At 32.5% G+C, this 1,151-nt stretch overlaps 1 protein-coding gene across 2 annotated transcripts in view; it reads right to left on the bottom strand.

Annotated features, from left to right (window-relative positions):
- Positions 1-281: 281 nt before the first annotated feature.
- The window catches only part of LOC111246804 (lysosomal acid phosphatase-like), an 11,877-nt gene continuing 11,007 nt past the window's right edge, over positions 282-1,151 (bottom strand). For both annotated transcript variants that reach the window (XM_086976882.1, XM_022797133.2), the window contains one exon: positions 282-984. In XM_086976882.1, the coding sequence (XP_086833008.1) occupies positions 866-984 (119 nt within the window). In that variant the 3' untranslated portion in view covers positions 282-865. The remainder of the gene's footprint in view (positions 985-1,151) is intronic.

The following is a 1,151-nucleotide window of genomic DNA, read 5'->3' as shown; positions in this document are numbered from 1 at the left end:
AGCTTATAATTCTTGCACATTTACATTTGAGTATTTACCAAATTCATCAGTAACTATATCTAATCACTTCATATATATTTAACAACATATTATCTTGCCTAGTAATATGTTGTTGGGTGCTGTATTTAAAAAGTAAATAAACGAAGGTAGAAAATAATTTATTACCGCTCAACAAAGCTAGAGCGATTATTTGTTTTCTTAAGCTAAGTAACACAGAATACTTTCAACTCCTTCTTGCGCCTTTATTAGTGTTCAGTATAAAAATAATCACAGTGCAAAACTTGCAGTTTCCAATCTTATTTATTTCCAATTAAGTTCATTGATTAGAACGAGAATTGCCGCACAAGTTTTCGTTTCTTTCTCATGTACAATATTCGCAAATGAAAAATTTTAACCTATGTAAATAACAATACATTTACTAGTGCTTTTAACAGTCTTCTATGCAGGTCATTATACTTTAGAACGCACCTTAAAAACTCATAGCGAGAAATTTACAATACGGAATGCATTGTCATCGGCTATAATATATTTTTGTTATAAACTCTATTCTATTACACCGCAGTAGCAATAATTCTTCTTATCTGAGATACCGCTGCTCTTACTACATAATAATATATACGGACTTTTATAGATAGACACTGCTTGTTGTTCCTTACTTGTGTGAACGTCATTTGATCATATAACGTTTGCGGACGGTTATTTCGTTTATTATGATAGAGAAAGAAAGCTCTTCAAAATAAGAAAATTTATTTGCTATACTAATTAGAGATACTTCGCTTTTTCTTCCTCATAATAATGTTCCTCTGTCCAGTTATCGGTCCAATTGTACTGCTCAAATATTCGTTTAAATCGTTTATGGAAACGTTCATTGAAAGATCTCTCGCTTAAATCGGTCTGGATAGTCTTTACCGCGGTAGCATACGTTTCGGGTAAGATGGTGATTACAGCCTTTGTACTTCTTCCAAGGTATTCTACGGAACGTGTCTTTCCGACGGAAGAGAATCCAACAAATACGATACATGGATAATCGATAATATTAGTAGCAGTAATAATATTTTAACAGCAGTAATTTTATTACTAACACAAGCATCTGATTCAAGCGAACACAACTATGCACCAGCGAAGAACACGTATGGAACGTACATATATAT

This window comes from Varroa destructor, unplaced genomic scaffold (genome assembly GCF_002443255.2).
Source record: "Varroa destructor unplaced genomic scaffold, Vdes_3.0 BEIS01000001.1, whole genome shotgun sequence".
Taxonomy (NCBI): Eukaryota; Metazoa; Arthropoda; class Arachnida; order Mesostigmata; family Varroidae; genus Varroa; species Varroa destructor.
The sequence above is the reverse complement of the archived record's forward strand: the minus strand, read 5'-3'. Positions and strand labels throughout refer to the sequence as shown.